The sequence below is a fragment of the Rhinolophus sinicus genome, chromosome 3 (genome assembly GCF_057876585.1).
Source record: "Rhinolophus sinicus isolate RSI-liver-muscle chromosome 3, RSI-T2T, whole genome shotgun sequence".
Classification (NCBI taxonomy): Eukaryota; Metazoa; Chordata; class Mammalia; order Chiroptera; family Rhinolophidae; genus Rhinolophus; species Rhinolophus sinicus.
Genome location: NC_142503.1, coordinates 94015226 through 94036119, shown reverse-complemented (window position 1 = coordinate 94036119; position 20894 = coordinate 94015226). Strand labels below are relative to the sequence as shown.

At 39.0% G+C, this 20894-nt stretch overlaps 1 protein-coding gene across 13 annotated transcripts in view; it reads right to left on the bottom strand.

The window, feature by feature from the left end:
* The window catches only part of GTF2I (general transcription factor IIi), a 94285-nt gene extending 73679 nt beyond the window's left edge, over nt 1-20606 (bottom strand). For 5 of the 13 annotated variants that reach the window (XM_074328438.2, XM_074328442.2, XM_074328440.2 and 2 more), the window contains exons 1-2: nt 18666-19016; nt 16720-17833 (exon numbers count right to left, since the gene is read on the bottom strand). In XM_074328438.2, the coding sequence (XP_074184539.1) occupies nt 16720-17272 (553 nt within the window). In that variant the 5' untranslated portion in view covers nt 17273-17833; nt 18666-19016. Of the gene's footprint in view, nt 1-16719; nt 17834-18665; nt 19055-20166 lie in introns of those variants that run through there. The other 8 variants (XM_019754944.3, XM_019754946.3, XM_074328441.2 and 5 more) reach the window with 7 other exon arrangements.
* Between the last annotated feature and the right edge of the window lie 288 nt (nt 20607-20894).

Genomic DNA, 20894 nt, shown 5'->3' with positions numbered 1-20894 from the left:
GACTCAGAAGTCTCCTAATAAGAGAGGCCATGCCATGAAACAAAAAAGTGAAAGCAACTGAAACGGGACAGTTAGCTCTGTAATCATAAGGAATGCAAATAGGCATAATATGTACTTCTGAACTTGATGAGTTCTTTGGAACAAAAAGAAAAATGACCAAAATGGTCATGTACTCCATAAAACATTAAATACAAAAAGGATAAATGATCCCTTTGAGTCATTTAAAATACAGAAATGGAAGACAAATTGAACTGAGACAATTCATAGGGTAAAATGTCAGACAAGAAAACCACTTTGTTTCTGGGTTTGTAACATCAAGCGCTTGCTCCCTCCCCACAGTGTGTCTCTGATGCTGTCTTGCTAAAAGGACAGTGGTATGGGGAGAACAGGTGATCTCTTTAGAAGAAGGCAACCAGCCAAGGCCAAAAAGCAGTAGTCAGGGAACAACAGGAAGGGTGTCCCTCTAGATAACAGCCGCATGTAGCTATTTAAATCTAAATTAAGTAAGATTAAATAAAATTTAAAATTCAGTTCCTCAGTAGCACTAGCACATTTCTTGCGCTCAGCAGCCACATGTGGCTACTATACTGAAAATCATAGATAAACATTTTCATCATCACAGACACGCCTATACTGCTACAGAGGTTAAACTATTTGAGTCAACTTATTTAAATTCGCAGGACGCCTTGAGCCACCCTGGGGGTAGCTATAGTAAAAAAATGAGTTAACCAAGGGAAAAGAAAACGTAGGGTACATGAGCCAGTGTACAAAGGTCCACCCCACCCTCATGCGAGCACTCTTCAATCTCCCACTTCCAAGGATGACCTGTACAAGGGCACTCCCAGGACAGGAGAGCGAGGTGTATTCCCCGAGAAAAGGAACACAGACGTACAGTCTTATGATATGCTATGGTTCAAACGCATGTGAAACACTGGGACACTGATTCTCAGGATACATTAATGAAATTCCCAAGAGCCTGACCCACTATGTGTACAGTGACCTTGCCTCAATGATCAACTGGCATTGAAATGGAATCACACAATTTTTCTTAACATCTTTGTCAAGTCAGCTTTTGCCTTTTTATTTCCATTTTAAAATTCTTAATACTGAAAAAATAGCATGAACATCTTTATAGCTCTTGATACATAATGCCAAATTTTTTACATTGCTACCAGAAATGTTTATATACCGTGTTTCCCCGAAAATAAGACCTAGCTGGACAATCAGCTCTAATGCATCTTTTGGAGCAAAAATTAATATAAGACCCGGTCTTATGTAAGACTCGGTATTATATTATTTTATTATATTATATATATTATATTATTAAGGACCTGGTCTTATTTTACTATAATTTTATATTAATTTTTGCTCCAAAAGACGCATTAGAGCTGATGGTGTGGCTAGCTCTTCTTTTTGGGAAAACACGGTATACTACATTTATCAGTCTCACAAACATTTTGGAGAGATATGACCTATTACCATGAAAGCCTCCTTATCACTAAAATAGATGAATTTCTTTGCTTACTAAAGAAATACTTTTCATGGTTTTCGTATTCTTGGGTGACTCATCATCTCACCTACTTAGGCCCTCCGCCATCACTACAATGATGTCTGATAATGACTACGTATTTGCATAAATAGTCAATAATCCTTTATCCCAGTCGTTCTTTTAATCTTGATAATTATTACTTGGAGGTAGGTCCTTAATTATTCAGCTTTTGTATGTTTATTTTTAATTCTGTATTTTAAAATCTATTATTTTTGTTTCAATTTAATTTTCATTTTGATTTAACCACATTCTTTTGTACGTCTGTTTCGTTCTGCTTGAATTTAATCCCTTAGAATGTCTTCCTCATGGCAAACTTTTGAAATTTATTTTTCAATAAATTTCCTTTATTTTTGAAAGCTATTTTCACTGAAATAGAAATCAAAAACAATTACTTTCTTTCAGCACACTGAGGCTATTTCATTATCTTTTGGCTTCCACTGTTGCTATTCAGAAGTCATCGGTAGTCCACCCCTGCTGTTTTTAAGATGTTTTCTTTGTCTTTGGTGTTCTACAGTTTTACTGTGTGTCTAGATGTAGATTTCTTTTCATCCATCATGTGTGTCATTCACTGGGCTTCTCGATTTAGGACTGCCATCCTTCAGTTGTGGCAAATTCTCAGCTATTATCTCTTCAGCTACTGTCTCACCTCACTCTCTCATCTCCTATCCTACTGAGATCCATTAAATGTATGTTAGTCCTTAAATCTCTTACCCTCTTGTATATTTTTCTCATGTTTTTCTCTCTGAACTAAAGTCTATTCTAACTTATCTTCCATTTCACTAATTCTGTCTTCATCTGTGCTTATTCTGTTAATAAGCACAGAATAAATGGATTTTTTATTTTACCATTTTCGTATCTAGAATTCCTATTTATTGCTATGTCACATTTCATAATTTCCTAATTCTTAAAGATTTTCAAGCTTGACGTATTTCTTTAAACATAATAGAATTGTGTTACAGTTTCTGGTTAATTCAAAAATCTCAAGGTTTAGCAGGTGTTATCTTTGTTGTTCCTGGTGGTTCTTGCTCATATTCATGGTACTTGATCCCATGAATGCTTGATTATCTTTTACTGTGCCCTGGTAACTTTATATTAAAAAATTATTTTAAATTCGAGGTCTATGATGAAGGCAGCTTTTTCCAGGTGTCTGGGCATACTACCTACCTGGGGTCACCACAATCCCCGTCCAAGGATTCAGTTTCCTTGGATCGCCCAGGACATGTTAAGCCAGACCACAAACAGGGATGTAGGCTGTTTTACTTCTCCATCACCCTAATCCAATTTGCAGTCTCAGCTTCTGAGGAGACGGGTCTCCTATTTGACCTCTGAATTTTGGGCAACTTGTGGACTTTGATTTCTGAGCCTCTCATCTCACAAGGTTTTCAAAACTCAAGTTCATATGATGAAATTGGCAAATGCCCTAGGACAAAGGTGATTCTGACTTCTGTTATCTGAGTTCCATTTTCCTTTTAATATTAAGGCTTTTCACATTACCCCTTCAAAATGCCTTTCAATCTTATCAACTTTTTGATATTTTTATAAATATTTTGCTTTGTAATTTTAGAACATTCTTATTAGTTCCACCAACTCCAGGAACCACACCTTACAATATTCTTTACTTTCAAGAACAATTTACGAATTAGCCAGAACTATTTGATTACAAGGTTACAAATTCCCAATTCAAGCCACCTCAAGTAAAGGGAAATTTTATTGTCTTTTTTTAATTATTCAATCTAAAAGATTGCACGACTCCACACACAGCTAGATCCAGGAACACAAGACATGTATTTTGAGTTCTCTCTATTCTCTCCCTGTGGGCCTGCCACATTTCTTGAGCAGATGGATTTGGTTTTTCCCTAAAACAGAGATGACAGCCACATGCATCTTTAAGTTTACACATACCTATAGTATACTATAACCCAGAGGCAACAGACTACAGGTAACCCTGTATAACACGGTTGTTAGGTTTCTAAAAAATGCCGCGTTTCATGAATCCGTGTTGTATGAAACAAAGAACTAGTACAAAAAAGGGGATTATGCTCCAAAAACTTAAAAAACATAATACATTTTTATAATTGAGAAATATATTTACTGAAGCAATTTTCACCAAAAGTACAACATATTAACATGTATTAAATGTTTTCTTCGTCATCACTACTAAGCTTTTATTACGTTCCGTGTTGTTCGGGGATTTCCCTAATTTCGAATGAGATATTTTTTGCTCTTAAAAGCTCTTATTATGCTCCATGTTTTTAGGGGATTTCTCTAATTCTCAAACCATGTTAGAGTGAAACAGTGTTCTAGGATGCCGTGTTGTGCGAGGGTTTCCCCCAAATCTCAAACCGTGTCAGAGCGAAACTGTATTATAGAAGTGCCGTGTTATGCGGGGGTTACCTGTATCACATCTTCCTGCTACTGTTTGCACAACAGTTCTAGGGGTTTGTGTCACCAGCTTATCCTATCCCAAGCCCAATTACTGTGTCTAGTCATAAAAAGATTACCTGGGACACACTGTGATTAGCAGTGTAGCTAGCAGCTACTCAAACAAAAGGCAAAGCAGGACACTGTCAGCAGGAGAAAATGGAATGAAAAAGTATGCCACCAACACAAAACATTAACAACTACCTGAGGCTGCTATATCTTCTTTCTCATTTTTTTCAATTTAATTCTTCCATGCTGTGTGTTTCTTTTATCTTTTGTGTTCCTGATTTAATTTTAATTCTCCTTTATGAGTTTCAAATATGAACTAGTTGGCCTGCTCCTGTTTGATTTCCTTATCTTTAATCCTGGTCAGTTGGCTATTGTTTAATAGATGCGATGGTCTTCTTTTATCTCTCTGAAAACAGACTCCAGCCATTCTTTAAAATCTTCTTGTGTTTCTTGTTGGAGATCCATTTCAGGGATTAGGTTTATCTGTGTTCTTACTGTTCTGATCTGTTCTACCTCAAAATATGCCAATAATTAATTCCATATAAATTTTTTCATTTGACCACACTTCTGCTTTTAATTTACTGATCCTGCTGTTAAATGCAAAATAAAAATTATAGCGAGTCAGAGAGCTCTTGACGATTTTCACACACACCATCATCACTCTTAACAAAGAATAAAAACTGATGCTCAGCAGGGATGGATGGCTCGGTTGGTTAGAGGGGGGGCTTTTAACAACAAAGTTCCCAGTTCAATTCCCGCATGGGATTGTGGGCTGCGCCCCCTGCAACTAAGATTGAAAACGGCGACTGGACTTGAGACTGAAGGACAACGACTTGGCGCTGATGGGCCCTGTTCCCCCAATATTCCTCAATAAAAAGAAATTAAACAAACAAACAAACTGATGTTCTTAACATTTTTTATTATGCTGATCCCTAAAATATTACTAAATTTTCAACATATTTCCACTTCAAGTTAAGTTTTAGGTCAGACTGGTAAGTGGAGGAGGTACCATAACACTGATCATGTTTTTTTAATTACATTTATGCACTTTCTTTCTTGTGCTATTATGTTATTTTCAACAAATATCTTTCCATTTCAGTCATACAACATACAAACTTAGATCAAGAAGAAAACTCAAGATATTTTAGTGCAACCACTTTGTTCTATTATTTTATAAATGAGAAACCCATCCCAGAAAGATTAGCCATTTTGCTAAAGTCATACAATTAATTTTATAACAAGGAACTAGAATCCGTATCTCCAAATTCCAAGTTACCTGTTTCATGCTTATCGTGATTATTATCACAATAATAATCAAAGAAAAGCAGGTTAAAAAAAAAACCCAAAGTAATTATATTGTGATCAGAACTGTAACACCAGGCAGTTTTATGAGGCAGTAAATTAACTGCCACTCATCATAAATAAACTAAGACAAAACTGTATCTTTTTTTGTCCATGAAGCAAAGATTATGATTGACATTAAGGAATAGTTTATATATCAACATCAGTCACATTCTAAAAAGAAAAGAAAGGATTTGGTTCAAAGAAAAACATGAATGTGTTACAGAACAATTGTCTAGATGAACACGTATGTCACAACACACTGCTGACAGGCACTTAAACATATCATTAAATTAGCAAAACTTAAAATCCAAGACCCAAGACCTACTCTCAACGAAGAGGAAATGGATTTATATTGATCCAGACACCAGAATCATTTTATTTTATTGTGAAAAAAACTTATGTTCACAATTTTCTGCAGACTATTAAGGTTATCTCAGTTACTTCTAATAAGCAATTAAGATCTACCCTGTATATTTACTTAAGTACAGTGAAATAAAATTCAAAATTACAAAAATCAGTAACTTTCCTAACTCAGGTTTTGTATTAGTGCTGTAATTACTACACCACAGATACATGGATCAATTAAAACTGACAAAATCTTCAAAATAAGCTAAAATACCTACCACTAAGATACTATCCATGGAAGGCTACAGAAGTATTAAGGACAGGTAATGGTATTCAATTCTATAATTATTAAACAGGCTGAAAGGGAGGGTGGGAGGTGTTGGGAATACTTTTACCAGGAATATCTTCCACCCGAATTTAAGTTTTGACGGCAATACCAGAAACTGCAGTGTGATTTTCCTGTGCTGTGGATGTTCTGCTTCTAGGCCAGATTTTAAGATAAGCTATCTCCTCCTTGGTTTTTCAGTCTTCCAGTTGTCTCCATTCTTTAAGATCTAGTCTCAGGTTATTTTTTGTATATGAGGTAAAACTCAAATTTACCAATTCATTAAGAGCCAGTAAAGCCAAGTTTCAACAAAATTAATGACTAAAAACATCATAATCTTAAATATATACACTAACAGAAAAATCTTCAGTGAGAAGTATAAAATAACGTCAAGTATCACTGAGTTCTAATTGAAAATGGGATCTCAAACTTCTAAAATACATAAATTCTTATTTATAAAAGAAATTTCTTCAAAATCATGAGTACTAAGAAACAGTTAAAATTCATTATCTAAAATGTTACACATTTTGTCCTAAGATGGTACCTAAAATAAATGGAAAGGATCTAAGAGTTGAATCAGCTGACTTCATTTTGAACGAGACTCAGTCGCATTAAAATTATTCAAACTATCATGTAATACTGTATTATGGCAATCTTTTAGGGTGCCTAAGTTTTTCCACCTCTAAACTTTATAGTACTTAAATACCTCCGTGTTCAACCTGTAATTACTAAGTACTAATGAATCTGTTTTTCAGGAAAGGAACCTTATTCATCCCTAAAATGTCAGTATACATTTAGTACAATCAGTTCAGATTTTGAACACAGAATTTATAAGTGTCTTTAATTTTTTTCAACATACTGCCATTTTTTCTAATTATGTCCACTTAGTAGCTTCTATAGAAAATGTTTACAGTTACTCATTGACCCTATCAGTTTGTCTTCTGAATGATACCATGAAATTAATTTAGTATCTTGGTGTGTTTATTATAAAAGGATAACATCTGCCTGACACATTGTACAAAGCAGATCTTTATTAAACGTAAAAACAGCTGATAAGGCAGCTAGTTGGCTCTACTGGTTAGAGCGCAGTACTCACAACACCAAGGTCGCCGGTTAGAACCCCACATGGGCCAGTGAACTGCGCCCTCCACAACTAGATTGAAACAACGCCTTGACTTGGAGCTGATGGGTCCTGGAAAAACACAGTTCCCCAATATTCCCAATAAAAAGAAAAAGAAAGAAAAAAAGCTGGTAACTTGGTAAAAAACAAGGTAAACTGCCCAAGATCACAGAATTATTAAATAGAATCTAATCAAGAGCTGACTGCTCTTAATTCCCCGTTCTTTCAAACCACATCATACAATGTAAAAATTTAATCCAATTTTTAACATTTTTCACAGTATCTAAATCTCAGAAAAACATTACCTTTTCAATGACTTAGACAACAACACTAACAGAATTTTTAAGTCTGTGCACTAACCTTCATCTCTAAAAAATAAAAATATAAATATTCCCAGCCTTAAGAGAAAAAAAATAGAGTTCCTCAATTCTAAAAAAAAACTAAAAATAAAAAATAAAGGTATTTTCATTATGCCAAAGTATTGACACACAAAACACTAACAACGGAAAACACGGTATATACCATCTTAACCAAGTGATCAACATTCACGTTCAACACAACAGAACAATGAGAACACTGTTATACTCTAGCCCAACTTGGACAAATCTGAGTTGAGAGACATTCTATAAAATGACTGCCCAGTAATCTTCAAAAAGATCAAGGACATGAAACTCAAAGACTGAGGAACTGTTCTACAGTGAAGTATATTGGAGACAAGGCAACTGGGTGAAAATATGATCCTGAATTAGACGCTTCTGCTATAAAGTGACATTTGGCAAAACTGAATGGGGTTTCTACGTGGGATATTTTGTTTGCTGACTGTTCTTAAATCTACAGTTGATCCTTTGACAACACAGATTTGAACGGCTTGGGTCCACTTACATGCAGATTTTTTTCAATAAATACATACAGTACCGTAAAAATGTATTTTCTCTTCCTTATAATTTTCTTAGTAACATTTCCTTTTCTCTAGCTTACTTTATTGTAAGAATACAGTATATAATATATGTAACATACAAAATACCTGTTAATCAACTGCTTATGATGTCAGTAAGGCTTCTGGTCAGGCTATTAGTCAAGTTTTGGTGAAGAGTCAAAAGTTATAAGCAGATTTTCAACTGCCAGGGTTGGCACGTCCCTAACCACCATGTTATTCATGAGCCAAGTGTATTTTGTGAATTTAAATAACAGCATTCCAAAATAACTTTTAAAGCAAATTAAAATTTCTTCAACTTTTGTCTTTTCTCGTAGGTGTTTAACTCTCTTGCTGCTTTTGCTGTTACAGGTGTTCAGAATGTCAGAATTAGGAAAAGAGAAAAGGACATTAAATAGTAAATTACTGATTACAATTTGTCTCTGTTAGCTAAATAAAACTGGAAATGGGCTGTTTTTCTTTCTTCTTGCGTTGTAAGGAGGGAGTGCTTGGAAATTCATAAAGGTAAATATGACCAAAAGTATAAACAATCTAGAGATTATCAAGTAAAACTCTACAGACTACACATTAACCAGTAAATCATAGTATTTTCCAAAGGGGATCCAATTAGGTTGGCTTTTCACTCAGATGTTCCATTTTATAAATCTTCAATAACAGAATATAAAGCATCACAATTTATATTAATATGTTAATTATGTTAACATATATATTTCACATATACACTTCAGCAAACAGGAAAAATAGAGTCAGATAGCTCATTTTAATTCATTTAACTTTCTATATAAAAAGGCAAGTGCTTAAAAATAAAATAAGAAATCCCTAAGACAAAACTTTAATCAAGATTGATTTTGAGGTCAAGGCTTCTAAGTCTTTACAGCAAGTTATGCTTACATTTTAAGACACTATATTCTTAATTTCTATCTGCTGAAATAAAGCTGGTAATTACATCACTAAAAACCAAGTGATCACTCAAGAAGAAACAAAATACATTTGCAGGATTCAGATTCGACATTATCTTCAACTGTGTTACATTTATACTTAAAACTTTATACCCTTCTCCACCCCATTTCCGTAAAAATGTTGAGAGAACGAACAAAATTAGCTAATTTTCTTTTTTTTAAGCCTGGTGAAGGGAAGAATGACAGAACAATAAAACGAAGCCAGGGAAAGAAGATCTGCCCAATCAGTGAACCACAAGTTCAATTCTGAGTTCCACAGTAGCCAAAACAATGTCCTTGAAAAACAAACAATAAAAAAATTAGCTATTCAAGAACACCCACAACTTTTCTTGGCACTACAGTTCAAGAGAAAATTTTCACAAATACATAAGTTATATTTTTAAATTGATAGTCCAGATTTTTAAGCAGCAGCTTGCCCTGCCAATACACAAAGAACAAGTCCCTTTGACCTTACTCCAAATTTAAAAATCACTTGGTATTGGGGAAAAAGCTGGATCACTTGTTCTTTTTCTAACTTTCCAACTTTATAAATTGGAAGAAGAAATGAAAATCAAGTAATTATGATCTAAAAGTCCATCTTTATTTTTTTTTTTAATGTACTATTCCCAGAAGGCAGGCAACAGAGCAAAGCTATTATGATCACCAACTTTGGAATTAGGTCCAAGTTCTGAATTCAAGTTCTATCAGCAATTAAATATGGCTGACCTTGGGATTGTTCAATCCTAAATTTACTAGTCTGGAAAAAGACAATAATATGTATACTTACCTCAAGGTTGTTATCAGAATCTATTAAGTATCTGACAGAGTGCTTCACACAAGCATTCAGTAAATTGAGTAAGCATTTAGAAATTTAAATGTTATTAAAATAATGAGTTATTTTAAAAATACATGCATATGTGCTTATTTGTTTACATATAAACTCTCCAAATCCAAGTTTGATAAAACGAAAACTTCCCAACTAACTGCTAAGTAAAATAACCTATTTTCTGTTGGGCAGGAAAACTAATCAGAAAAATGTTAAAATAAATCACTGGGGTTTTTATGTATTTATTTTTACTTATTTTTCCCAACTTCATTGAGATATAATTGACACATAACATTGTATTAAATTTAAGGTATACAATAAATCACTGTTTTGAAATAAAGTATGTGCACCTTTTAAAGCATGCATGTGCAAGCGTGAAAGCTTGCTTACATTTAATGTACTCCTCAAAGACTGTTTTAAAATTTAAGTTAAAGTCACCTTACTCCAAATATCTAAAAAAGTAAATTAGACTGAATATACAAACTAAAGAGTCTTTATCCTGAAGCTCTCAACAAATAATATAATTTGCCCATAGCATTATTTTCAACAGATTGTATTCTGGAGCCTCAGAGAATACCTATCTCCCCACACCAAAGGCCCTCAATATGTTGGGTAAGTAAGGGGATAAATGAGTACTTTTCCAAACGTAAGAAAAAAAGCTGTTCTTTTCCAAAGCTTAAAGTATAAAAGGTGAACAACGGCTCAAACACTCAGTTTTGCTATTTTTCATACACTTAAAGCTACAAAAAAGGGAAAAAATATGAAATAACTCAAAAAGTGAGTATCTAGTTGGGTAAAGTGACTACCCCGCTGTTTTACAACATACCCTACAAAATTACTCCAAAAGCTTTACAGGAGCAATCAACATGACAAGAATACATAATCACAAAACAATTTTCAACTTACTATAAAAAATACTATCTCTAAGGACCATGAATGTTAATGCAATCAAAACACAGTCATTCTCAAAATACCAGACCTATACAATCAGAAATCTTCACAGGCTCTGTCTAACCGGGGCTCATTTTAACCAACTCTTCACTATTCTCTGCTTCTACAATTATAATGTAATCTTATACAGTAGTTTTTTTAAAAATTATTTCCTTTGCCATACTATAAAAACAAAAACTTCCAAAAAAAATCACTCTGAGGATTAAAAAGGAAATTCTGACACATCCTACAACATGGATGAACCTTAAGGACATTATGCTAAGTGAAAGAGACATCACAAAAGAACAAACACTGTATAATTCCACTTATATGAAGTACCTAAAATAGTCAAATTCATAGACAGGAAGTAAAATGGTGGATGCTGGGGAGCAGGTGGAGGGGCGAGAGGAGATTAATGTTTAATGGGCAGTTTCAGTTTAGGAAGAAGAAGTTTTGCAGATGGGTGGTGTGATGGTTGTACAACAATGTGAGTGTGCTTAATGCCACTGAACTGTACACTTAAAATTATTAAAATAGTAAGGTTTATGTTATGTATATTTTGCCACAATTTTTTTAAAAATCACTATAAAGAACCTCTTCAGAGAAGTACGTATTCATGGTAGAAATGGCAGACACAAATTTAATATTCACAAAAGGACAAACTCATTTTACACAGATTTTCTATACTATTGAGAGATTTGTTCTGACCCATCCAAATTCTTCTGCCCCAAGCAAGCATTAAAAAGAAAAAAACAGGGCCAACCCGGTGGCTCAGGCGGTTAGAGCTCCATGCTCCTAACTCCAAAGGCTGCCGGTTCGATTCCCACATGGGCCAGTGGGCTCTCAACCACAAGGTTGCCGATTCGATTACTTGAGTCCCGCAAGGGATGGTGGGCTCTGCCCCCTGCAACTAGCAACGGCAACTGGACCTGGAGCTGAGCTGCGTCCTCCACAACTAAGACTGAAAGGACAACAACTTGACTTGGAAAAAAGTCCTGAAGTACACACTGTTCCCCAATAAATTCCTGTTCCCCTTCCCCAATAAAATCTTTAAAAAAAAAAAAAAGAAAAAGAAAAAGAAAAAAACATGTGGCAGCGGGTTAGCTCAGTTGGTCACAGCGCAGTGCTCATAGCACCAGGGTCACCTAATTCAATCCCCACATGGGCCACCGTGAGCTGTGCCCTCCACAACTAGATTGAAACAACTACTTGACTTGGAGCTGATGGGTCCTGGAAGAACACTTAAAAAATAAATTTTAAATAAAGTTTAAAAAAAAACGACCCAGCAATTCCACTCCTAAGTATACTACACACAAAAGATCTGAAAACAAGGATTCAATTATACCCTACACCAATGTTCACAGCTGCAATATTCATAACAGCCAAAAGATAAAAACAACCTAAATGTCCATCAACAGATGAATAAAAATGTGGTATAGCATACAAAGAAAACTTATTCACCCATAAAAAGGGATGAAGTTCCAATACATGCTAAAACACAGATGAACCTTGAAAACAATATACTAAGTAAAATAAGGCAGACACAAAATGACAAATATTGTATGATTCACTTACATAAAATATCTAGACTAGACAAATTCATAGTGACAGAAAGTAGACTAGAGGTTACCAGGGATGGGGGGGAGGAAGGAATGGAGAGTTATTGCTTAATGGGTACAGAGTTACAGAGTTTCTATTTGGAATGATGAGATTGTAGTAGTGCTGATGGTTTTAACAACACTGAATGTAATGCCACTGAATTAAAAATGCTTCAAGATGCTTAAAATGGCAAATAAGAAAAAGAACAAAAGGGGAAAGTGGAGCTAATGGATCTCCTTTTACCCCTTTAGCTAATTTTAAACTAATTGGGTCAGGTTCTAGGATCGGTTTCTCTGTTCTTTCCTCATGTATAAAGGAGGCATAATACATGCTGTCATCCTCCTTTGTCAAACTATCATTTCACAACTAAAATAATGTAACCTAAGTGTTTTAAAGTCTGAGGTCAAGACCATTTATTAACTTTAGTTCAGTTACAATACCTCATTTCCTTTAAACCAATTTTGGTCTGAAAATACAATCTAGACAAAAGTCTATTCACATTTATACTGTAGCAATAATAAGAGCTTTATCTAAATATAACAAATTATAACAATACAGAAGCAGCTTTCATCAATCGAACTGTGAATTTCTAGTAAAAACATCTGAGTGGGGCTGGCCACAAATAAGACAGCTAAGTTTTTCTTATTGCCTTTAATTGCCCTATAAAAGCAAAGAAATTGCAACTACTCTTCAACTCCTTTACTAGTTTCTATCTCAAATATACAACATCCCCAGTGCGGGGCGGGGCGGGGGACGGGGGGGGGGGGGGGGGGGACGGGGGGGGGGCAAGGCACTATCTCTAAAACTTACAATAGTTGAAGATAGAAATAGATTAATTTATCTGTTGGGTAACCAGTTCCAGAGGCTATTTCAATTATAAATTCACTACTTGCAGGTAGACATCAATCTCCATAATACATTATACATATATATTAGAAATGTATATGGGGGACGGTTAGCTCAGTTGGTTAAGAGCACGGTGCTCTTCACAACAAGGTTGCCAGTTCGATCCCCACATGGGCCATTGTGAGCTGCGCCCTCCACAACTAGATTGAAACAACTATTTGACTTGGAGCCGATGGGTCCTGGAAAAACACACTTAAAAAATAAAAATAAAAAATAAAAAATAAAAAATAAATGTATAGGTTGTGTCCACTATCCAGGGCTCATTTTAACCAGATACCCTAAATAGGACCAAACTCTTCACTACTCTCTGCTTCTACAATTATACCATAATACAATCATACACAGTACTTTTTAAGGGGGGAAAACATTATTTCCCTTGCCATACTACAAAAACAAAAACACTTTAACAGTCACAAGAGGGAATTTCCAGGAAGAACAAGTCCTTGCCTTCACAGACTTCGTCTGCAGAATCTCTGGAGATTAACCTTGTAGTCAGTATTACTAGTAAAATTTTTATTTCCTTAGAAAATCAATTTCTCAAAAGTGTTAAAAATAGTCTTTTTATGGCTAATATTTATTGAATGCTTACTGTACACCAGGTACCAACCTAAGCACTTTAACTCATTCTATCTTCATAACAACCGTAAAAAAGAAAGAGGTTCTATTATCATCATCCTTCTTTGTTTTAAAATAGGGAAACTGTGACACAAAGATGTGAAGTGAATGCTCAAGGTGACACAACTAGGAAGTGGCAAGAGCCAGGATTTGAATCCAAGCAGTCTGATTTCAGAACCTGTCTATATCTACTAAGCGATACTCCAGCTCTCAATTATAAATTCATTTTGACACTTGTTACACTTTCTAAATAAATTAATTCTTTAAAAATCCTCTATAACATTTAACCAAGTTACAACCAAATCCTCCATCAACTGACAATCCATGACTATATCGAACTCTTACTTTCCCACGAGACCCAAGTGGGAAACAGCAGAGTAGTACTGCCAGAAACAAGCAAGGAATACTAAAACAAGAATTGTAGAAACAAAGAGGAAAAGAGAAAAACAAAAACATAAAAAGGGAAACTGCAGTCGTGAGAGTTCCAGTAAAGGACAAAAGAAAAACGGTAAAGGCAGAAAGAGGAAAAAATGGAAAATGAAGACTATCAAGACAATACCCTCAACACTTCTGATTTATCCGTAATTTTTCCAGTATACATAAAGTATACATCCTCTAAAATACTTATTCTTAATTTTATTCCCGCCGGCAGGAAGCCTCAACTACACTTTGGTTAACCGAATACTAGCCTTCATATTGCTATGCTGCCATTTTAAGCCCATTGATTACAATACATCTCAACTCTACAATTACAATGAACCGATTAATTGCATTTTCTACTTTCAGTTAGTAACAATGAATAAGCTTAACCCAAATAAATGTATACAGCTTTTGAAGAAAAATTCTATGAATGAGCGTTAGTAGACTGCTACTAAAATTCTTAGCAATTATCTTTCAGGTAAATTGCCTCTAACGCATTTCGGAAAAGTGAAATACCATCCTCAGTATTACTTCTTAAACTACTCTTCAAACAATGCTTTCCCCTAGACATACATAAAAATCACTTATCATTTGTTTAACCCAAAGGTTAAGACAATTTCAGGTCAATTATAACCACAACCGTTCAGAAGATTGCAATATTTAAAAACTCAGTTTCAATGAAGAATGAAACCACGGTAGAACTGAATCGGGGATGCAATGCATATAGGCTACTCACCAGTAATAACAATAAAGGTTCAGTGTTTAGTAAGTTGTCAGTGTTTTATTTACTGCTCCTATAGATCACAACCACCTAGATAGGGGCCTTGTCTTTTATATTTTATGTTTTGGAACAAAACATCAATCTATGGATCATCAAAAATTATAGAATGGAATCGTAAATTAATCCCATTCCTACTACCTAATTTACTATTAAGAAATCCATTACAATTAAGAAAGACTAAAAATCTTTCTCAACAAGACTTGTGCCCCAAGAAAAAGAACCTAAAAGCCTACATTTTAATAACAAAATCGCTGTAGTCATCTTAAAAGCGAAATTCTTGGAGGTGCAAAGGGCTGGGGAAAGGGGAGCAGGGGAGGAGGTTGGAACTCTGGCTTGCTCGGCCAGCCCCCGCCCGGCCCAACCTATCTCAGTGCCAAGCTCAGGCGCTATCACCTCACCTGTCCCGGGTTCCTAGACTTTATACTCAGAGGTGGGGATGGGATGCTTTAGGCATCTCTGGAAGGAGATAAATGCCTGTGTCATGAATTAATAAATGAATGAGTGGGGGGAAAAGGCCAAGATTATTAGGTTCTTAATTTTATTCTTAAAAATTCACAGCTCTTTTTTAAACTGGAGACTTTTTTGTTTTTAAACTTTTAGTTTTGTACTCATGGCTAATAAACCAACTCTCAGTTTCCCAAACAATCTACAGTAAACAGTTTGAATTAATTTTAGTTCTTCAAGATCTAGTTTTAAAGTGATGAAAAGCAAACATTTACAATAAATCTTCCTCACTTAAAATTTAATTTACACCATGGTGAATGGTTCTCAAGCATCAGAACCTTACTTGGCAACAGAACTACTTACATGGGTAAGTAGTTAGAAATATAAATTATGGGGCCCCACCCCAGACCTGCAGCATCAGGTCTGGGGTGGGGCCTAGCAACTGCGTTTCAACAAACTTTCCAGGGGATGCTGATGCTCACTAGTTTGAGAACCACTGGCTTAAGGGTTAAGAGTCACATTGCCTAGATTCAAATCTTGGAGTCAAGGTTTACTTGCTGGGTAATTCAAGAGTAAATTATCCAGCTTCTCTAGGCTTGTTCCTCATCTATAAAATGGAATTACAGAATTGTTCTGAAGATTAAATAAGAAAACATATGTTAAGGGCTTAAGAGCGATGCCAGGCGCATAACAAATACTGAAATGTTAGCTGTTATTACAATATGCAAAGTACTTTGACAGTTGTAGACTGGCAGATGAGAAACAAAGGCAGAAAAGGCTCTTAATCCCTACCCACAGAGGAGTTTAATACCTAGTGACTAGACCAGGTACATGTACAACAAGGCAGAACCAAACCCACTCCTCGAGGAAAAAAAGATGCCCTCCTAGGAGGGGCAAACAGTTGACGGGGATAATGTAAGAAGAAACAGCAAATTCTGAGAAAGCTTTAAAGGAGTGATTACATATAAGCATATAAGGCTGAAAAGAAAGTCATCCTAACCCACAGGTGTGTGAGCCAAGAAGCCAACCAAGAAGCAGGCCAAAGAAAAGCACAAGGCAGCAAACCACAGTGGCTTAAGAATGGACAAAGCTAAAATGTGTACAGTAGTTCCCTCCTATGCGCAGGGGGTCCATTCCAAGACCCTCAGTGGATGCCTGAAACCTTGGAGAGTACTGAACCCTACATACACTGGTTTTTCCTATGCATACATACCTTCCTCCTTAACCAACTCCAACTCTGCCGGAAATGTGACAGCAGCTCCTTCATCAGCAGACGCAGCCTCTGCAGTAATTTTTACATTTCTCAGTCCAAACCTATTCCTGAATCTGTGTAACCATCCCTTACTTGCAGTAAATGGCTTGGTGTCAGTCCTTTCAGAGGATCCCTTGCTGAAGTCTTCATACAGGCTCAGTGCTTTCTGGCGCAACATGCTGCCATCAACCGGAACACGTTTTCTGGTCATGTCTTCCACCCACAAACTTAATGCCTTTTCCATCTTAACTAAGCACTTATCACGCACCGTGGCCGTCACTTTTGCAGTTTGAGGTGCCACAGCAAAACTAGCACGAATTTCTTTTTCCTTCTTCACAATTTCACGGATAGAAGATTCGTTCTTACTGTAGATCTTAGCAACTTCAGCATAGGATTTTTTTTCTTTCCTTATTAAGTCAAGAATTTTCACCTTTTCACTTAAAGGAAGCACTTTACGGCTCCTCTTTGGCATATCTGAATTGCCAGCATCACTGCTCTTGCGTTTTGGGGTCATTGTTAAAGAAAATTAAGTGTTACTTGAACACAAGCACTGCAATACCAAACCGAGATGGCTACTAAGTGAGGAGCGGCTTGTAGCGTACACAGCGTGGATACGCTGGACAAAGGGATGATTCACATCCCGGGCGGGACAGAGCAGGACCTCATCACGCTACTCAGGACGGCGCGAGAAATTTAAAACTTATGAATTTATTTCTGGAATTTTCCATTTAATATTTTCTGACCTCAACTGCAACTGCAGGAAGTGAAACCGCGGATAAGGAGGGGGTCTACTGTACTAGAAAATAAAATCAGTCATCTCCTGGGGGAAATACCCTGCCTCTTCAGGGCACTCCACTGCACATTCTCATCTGCAAACTAACTTCCCCTTTTTATTTCCTCAACACCCAGAGACTACCCTCAGGCACTATGGCCTATCAAGCCATTGTCTGCAGCAAAGTTGAATGCAGAGGGTGAGAAGTCTGCACGGGACCCCGCATTCGCAGGAGTGAGCACTACTTGCACAGGACCCGACATCTGAACACTCTCAGCCGCAAATTAGCGCAAAACCATAACACTAAAAAACAAAAAAAACAAAAAACCTCGCTTTAATAAAGGCAAAACTCGGACAAGCAAAAGCGGAGGGGGTTGGAAGGGGAACGAGGACAGTTTTTTGTCTTCTTCCTCCCCTGAAACGCCGACTGGGTGCTGGCCCAATCCAGACGGCTTATTTTCGTGGCCCGAAGGCTGAGGTTTTCCTTCCGGTCATTGTGTTGATTTCCCCCAAAGAACAGGCACAGCGGGGCAGGCGCGCCCGCCGGCCGGGACAAAGCCCACTCGGGGCTCCACCTGGGCGCAGGCTGGGAAGGGCAGGGGTGGGGACGGGGAGGGGCGACGCTCCCCGGCCCGCCCGCCTGCCAGCCGCAGTTACCAAGCAGCGCGGCACCGCCCCCGTTGCCCGCCGGCCAATCCAGAACGTCTGCTGCCTGGGCGCACGAGCCCCGGAGACACCAGGCTGAGCGCGACCCCACCGTTCGGGCCTGGCACCGCGCGCGCACCCGCACCACCCGAGCCGGCCAATCAGCGGCCGGGTATGCGCAGCCACAAGCTCGCTCGCGCGCGGGCCTCACGCGTGAGACCCCCCCCACGCGGCGCAGGCGCGCGCGCGCCCCTCCCCCATGCGTACCCAGGCGCGCGCGTGCAACTGTCGTCCCCCGCGACCACATCTGCGCCTGCCCCACCCCCAACGCCGGCGGCCCGGGGTGGGGGGGCTGGGGTACCCCCACACGGCTGCCGACAGTCCCCAAACTCTTGCCCGTGCAGGCCCCGGAGGGGGGGTCCTCAAATAAAGGCCCTGCTCGCGATGGCAACTGGGGCGGGGGACGGGGGATGAGGCGACAGGGACTCACCCGAGTGCAGCCGCCTCCAGGCAGCGCCGGGATCGGGGGTGCAGAAGAGAGGCGCGTGTGGGCCGTGCGTGAGCTGCGGCCGCGGTGAAGCAGCCTCGGGCTGAGGCGAGCCGATTAGCGGGTAGGAGGTGAGAGGGCGAGGGCCCGTGCGTCTCGGCCGAGCTCCTGTCACCGCCGCATGGCCGCCCTGGCAGGGCCTCGCTCAGAGCCTAGATCCAATCACAGGGGACCGAGAGAGAGGCCGGGGTAACCGAGGCAGTCGGGCGGCCACGGCTAGAGAGTGTGTGCAGGGAAGCGGGGGGGCGATCGGTGGCCCCTTTTCTCTGCTCTCCGAGCTTCTCTCTCACCCTCCTCCTCCTCTTTTTTTTTTTTTTGTTCCTCGAAGACTTGCTGCGCGTGCGCACCGGCAGCGCCGCCCAGCGGGAGTTGTAGTTTCTGATTCGTCCCCATCAACGTGATGGCGGGGGCCGCGGACTACGACTCCCAGGAAGCGTCGCGCCTGCGAACCCCAAGCCGGGGGGACGCGGAGAGCGCGGCGCCCGGCCCTCTCGGGCAAGGACTGTCAATGGAGGCGCGGGTGGTGGGATCGAGAACATGGCTGCACCTGGGGCCTGCGCGGCTGCCCGGGTGGGGGAGGGGACCTGGGGTGCAGGGGTGAAAATCTAGGCCGGTGGCGGTCCAGCCGGCCTCAGCCGCGGTCCAAGACTCGCACTTACTCTTGCACCCGAGATTCCTTGCAAATGTGAGGCTGGAACATGACAAAGTCCAGGGAGCCCCAGGCCGGCCGGTTGGTCGGCCTACTGGCCTCCGTGTTCCGCCAAGGGATTTCCTCCGCCCTGCACCACCCTCCGGGACACAAAGAACTCCTGTTAGTTTTGAAAGCTTGCCTGTAAAGACTGTTGCCCCAACTTTGGACGAGGAAGGGGAGGGGACTCATTTTTATTTACCCCCCTGAGGTTTTGCTCACACTCGACATTTAGAAAGAAAGTTGAGGAGGAAAAACCATGGAGTGGGAGCAGAAAACCTGATTTGTAGCCCGTTTTGTTCTAACAACCGCTAAGCAATTATACTCAAACCCATCCCCCCCCCATTATTTTTTGCTTCTCAACTTTCATTAGTTCGTGAATTTCGAAAACGATGAGGCATTACTGTTCACCTAAGTTAAACTCAAAAGTTAAAAAAAAAAAACTCCTGCCCAGAATTTTTAGATATTTATGTAAAGCACAAGATCGAGTGCATTTGTGATTTTTTTCCTCCCCACCGGAGATTACAGCCAGGGCGGCCAACCTCCCCCTCCCCCTCCTCCTCCTCGGTAGGTGGCGACCACATCGCCTTTTCTAGCCTTTGTTGCTGGCAAGAAAACTTTCCAAACAGCCAGTCTTTTGATGTATAGTAGTCCCCCCTTATCCGCGGGAAATATGTTTCAAGACCCCCAGTGGATATCTAAAATCACAGATAGTACCAAATACTATATACACTGGTTTTTCCTATGCATACATACCTTCCTCCTTAATCAACTTCAACTCTGCCGGAAATGTGACAGCAGCTTCTTCATCAGCAGACGCAGCCTCTGCAGTAATTTTTACATTTCTCAGTCCAAACCTATTCCTGAATCTGTGTAACCATCCCTTACTTGCAGTAAATGGTTTGGTGTCAGTCCTTTCAGAGGATCCCTTACTGAAGTCTTCATACAGGCTCAGTGCTTTCTGGCGCAACACCGTGCTGTCAACCGGAACACGTTTTCTGTTCATGTCTTCCACCCACAAACTTAATGCCTTTTCCATCTTAACTAAGCACTGATCACGCACTGTGGCCGTCACTTTTGCAGTTTGAGGTGCCACAGCAAAACTAGCACGAATTTCCTTTTCCTTCTTCACAATTTCACGGATAGAAGATTCGTTCTTACTGTAGATCTTAGCAACTTCAGCATAGGATTTTTTTTCTTTCCTTATTAAGTCAAGAATTTTCACCTTTTCACTTAAAGGAAGCACTTTACGGCTCCTCTTTGGCATATCTGAATTGCCAGCATCACTGCTCTTGCGCTTTGGGGCCATTATTAAGTAAAAAAAAAGGGTGACTTGAACACAAGCACTGTGATACCCAGACAGTCGATCTGATAACGGAGACGGCGACTAAGTGACTAATGGGCGGGAGTGTCTACAGCGTGGAGACGCTGGGCAAAGCATTGAGAGTGTGTTAGAAAGTGAGTTTTTAAGACAAAAGTTCATT